Source organism: Triticum urartu, chromosome 5A (genome assembly GCF_056163025.1).
Source record: "Triticum urartu cultivar PI428250 chromosome 5A, HENAU_Tu73, whole genome shotgun sequence".
NCBI classification, from domain to species: domain Eukaryota; kingdom Viridiplantae; phylum Streptophyta; class Magnoliopsida; order Poales; family Poaceae; genus Triticum; species Triticum urartu.
The window spans coordinates 621,940,101-621,944,114 of NC_141877.1; the positions used below are offsets into that span (position 1 = coordinate 621,940,101).

At 49.2% G+C, this 4,014-nt stretch overlaps 1 protein-coding gene across 1 annotated transcript; it reads right to left on the reverse strand.

Annotated features, from left to right (window-relative positions):
- Nucleotides 1–1,882: 1,882 nt before the first annotated feature.
- Nucleotides 1,883–2,685, reverse strand: LOC147973450 (uncharacterized). Its single transcript, XM_087525005.1, has one exon. It carries the CDS (start codon nucleotides 2,450–2,452, stop codon nucleotides 2,045–2,047), a length of 408 nt encoding a protein of 135 aa, XP_087381131.1. The 5' UTR covers nucleotides 2,453–2,685; the 3' UTR covers nucleotides 1,883–2,044.
- Nucleotides 2,686–4,014: the final 1,329 nt, after the last annotated feature.

Below are 4,014 nucleotides of genomic sequence, written 5' to 3' on the forward strand. Positions count from 1 at the left end.
GACAACACTCCACTGTTAACTTTTTTGGCGGCTCCATTTTTAATGACTTAACAAAAAAGTTAATTAAACAAGAATAGAACAGAAGGACCTAACTGAAAGATGACAGAGGGGTTGAGAATGGCTACACCCCGCCACGGGTCCCCCTACCCCCGTCATGCCAGATATAGCTGCCATGTTGCGGCCTCCGCATGACCTCCCCATCCCAAGCTCGCTGCCATGTCGTACCTCGCCACAAGCTCACTGTGGCGCCGGTGCAGTGCTCCCGGAGGTCGCCGCCATGTGGAGGTTTTATGTGCTCATGGCTAGGGGGAGATATAAAATGAAAAAAATCACTCACTCATAAATGGACCCTACATGTATTGGAGATCTTTTTCTAGGAATGATCGGGAAGGAGGGGGAGCTCCCCACCCTGAGTATATTACTCAAGTTATAATAAGTAAAAGACTGATACAAAAAAAGGTCGAGATTCACTGCCTTAGGGTCAATCATATGTCATCCATCTGGTTTGCGACCTCACATGTCGTGACCCTAAGTCACCTGTGTTGCATCGTGTCACAGTCCTAGGATCCAGAGCTCGCCGCCTGTCCTCCATGGAAGGTTCCTCCTGCAGCTTCTGATTGTACAAGCAAGGCACGCACAAGTCCAACTATGTATGATTGCTGGGCTCTCTCTAAGGAACTCGGCAAAATAGCCTCGTAACTTCGGGAGAAGGGGTGCCCCCTCACAAAAGGGGGACGTTACATCAGCCAATCTGAGCCCTATAGAGGGTGTCAGGAATTACATTGATATACATATGTGCGAGGAAAGGAATGCCCTCCACGAGAAGGCGAACTCCTTGTCTGAATGCTTAGTAAGTCTACGAGACCAAAGCGTATTGGAGATCTGTTGTGCAGCTCCGCCTGCGGGTAGTTGTGTCATGCAGTGTTGCAGATCGAGTGCGAACGATGGTATGTGAGGGCGGCGCCCCCACAAGGTTTTGCTCATGGGCCACACAGGGAACGCTGGAGTGGATGGAAGTTGGCTTCAATGCATTGACCTCGTGTCGCGTGGGCAGCGAGGTTGCTCTTGAGGTTGGTTGTCGGTGTACCGTGAGTCGCATTGGGCACGAGCCCAGTGGAGTGCATGCATCTTCACCATTGCAGGAGGGTCCGTGGTCTGCTCCTCGTACAACAATCGCAACTTCTTCTCCTTGGCAATGTGGTTGGGTGCCGGCTAGTTCGGCGGAGTGGGTCACCGTTGTCTTGTGTGAGTTTGGTTGGTGTGTTGATGTGATGCTTGTCGAGCCGTCGAAGAGGGTGGTTGTGGGCTTGTAATGTCGTTCTTCGAGTGGACATGACTTTGTTTGTATCAGTTTTTGCCCAGTTTCCGTGATTAACTAGGCAACGGCCATCTTCTAGTTAATGAAACGGGTAAAGCTTTTGCCTTGTGTTTCAAAAACACCTCTCCGCTAATAAAAAATGATACTGGGGTACCCTATTGGAGATGGAACCGGTTAAACTGAGCTATAAAATCAAAAAATAATAATGAAAACAAATTAAAAAAATCTCAATTTTTTCTATGAAACATTGACAAATGGTTTGATAGCTTGCAAAGTTTGAACATCGCATGACATTCATGGAAAATGTGGCAAAAAAAATATTGATGCTTCAAAAGTGTTATTTTCAAAAGCATTTTGAAGCATCATTTTTTTGCCATGTCTTCCACGAATGTCATTTCGTGATGAAACTTTGCAAGCAATGAAAACATATTTCAATGTTTACTAGTACAAAATAAATTCAGATTTTTTAAATAAAATTACTGTTCACTTGAGCTCAGGTGGGAGAAAAACACTTTCGAATTATTGAGAAACAGCTAGAGACGACAGACAACTTACACAACGATAGAATGTAAAGCAGAAGTGAATTGTTTTAAAGAAAAAACAGAGCAAAAGTGATCCACGTGGTGTTCATAATTAATCGCCCGTGTTGTTTAACGACGACGCCAGCATGTACCTACTACAAGTCTACAACACACACGTTGCAACGTCGGCAGTTCAAAAACACCACTAGACGGGACGCCGGCGGTGGCTTTTCCTGAGCCCAAGCACGCCGAGCAGCGCCCTCACGATGCCTCCCGCCGCCGTCGTCCACGACGACCTCCTCCCCTTCCGCTGGAACGGCGACTGGTACGACGGCGGCGGCGAGAGGGGCGGAAGCAACATCTCCGCCCCACCGCTCGCTGTGGTGGTGGAGAAGGGCGACTCCGGGGAGACGGCGGCCGCGTCCCTCTTTGGCGTGCCAGGCGCAGACTCCCACAGGAACGGCACGGTGCCGGCGCGCAGGCTGTAGTACACCCTGAAGGACGCGTTCGTCAGGCTCGACCGCTCCCTCACCAACGCCGCCCTGTCGTCGCCGCCGCCGCCTCTGTCGGTGGAGGTCGGCCGGAGCGCGGGCTGCTGCTGCTTCGAGCCCATTCCTGCTCTGCTGCAGAGAGGCTGGCCCGTGGCGTTTTATACGTAGCGAGGCTTTGGCTTTCTCATTATTAAACCCAAGCTCTCCGATCCGATCCATTGTTGTACCAGCAGCTCCAATAGATTGCGGTACTAGGAGAGTGTGAGCTGCAAGCCTATGTTTTATTAATGACTTACTACAAGCCTGCATGCACTAGTAATGACCAGCTGACGCTGCACCATCAGATTGGTCATCCTTAATTTGTTTCTTGAAGCTTTACTGCTTAACCATCACGATTTATTTCTCCAGTTCTGCTACTACTGTACCGCTTACTTTCTGACAATGCCACCTCACCTAAAGCACAGCAAAATGGAGACGGAACTTTTGCTGTTTTCGCATTGAAATGAGGATGTGATTAATTGCCGGAACGACGGATTGAAAAGAGACAGGTGAATCAATCGCCCAACTAATTAGGCGAAAGCCACCCGGCCGGACCAGGTCGTAAAGAGCAGAAATTTGTACCTAGTAGCTCGTCCGAAGCTTTTGTCTGATGCTGAACTTGCTGCCCGGGCCATGAATCGTTCTGCTCGAAGTGGAAGAGAGGTACCGTTTCAAGTACACTAGAGAGACTTGACCACCTCCCTCCGGTTGTTACTTGTTAGTCAATGCTGCAGCAGGTTAGGTCATCTAACCTTAGTATTTGACTGATTGATCGCTGCAAGTTATGCTCAAGGTAATTAAGGAGGCAACCTCCAACTCCAAGTCAGAAATCAACATCCCCAAATTGATCGTGGCCTTTACTTGAATGTCAAGATCTCCAAAACTAATTACAATATACTCCCTTCGTCCAAAAAAACTTGTCTCTCAAATGTTGGTGCTAAATACATCCATTTGAGGTACAAACTTGGGACAATCTTTTTCGGACGGAGGGAGTATGTTGCCTAGTTAGCTGACCTCGTTTCGACAAGGATTTATGGAACCTAAATATATTCATGTTGTATGACTTTCCAACGGCTCATAGCAAATAAAACATGGCATATTTTAGCTATGAAAGAAACTCAGGGAGGGCGACACGGGGGACGAGCGGATATGTGCGTCAATGATCCCGACTGTAATTCTGAAATATTTCTAAGATTGTTGTGGCTACACAACAACAATAAGATGCACCATGGTATTATAAGAACAATTCTAATGGGGCGACCTATTTCGTCCGCCCACGTCCGTTTGGGTCGGTGTGGGTAAAAGTGGTGGCTCAACGCGTTCACCTAAACCCAAATCATGTCCGCTTCGCGTCCGGGCCGACGCATTTGCGCCCCAAATGCGTCGGCGCGGACGTCGACTGGCGGCCGCCCAACTACCCACTGCTCATGCGGTCAGCTTAATTTATGACCACGGGCCCACGCGTCAGCAACGGCGGTCACCCTTTTTTAAGCAAACCGTGCGGCGGGGCCGTCCTCATCCAAACTCGCCGTGCACAACTAGGGAAGCTCGCTCCCCCATCGCCGGCAAACCCTAGCAAAAACCCTAGCCAACACTAGCCAAATGCGGCTCTTCTCCGACGCCGGCAGCAGCAAGTCCAAGGGCA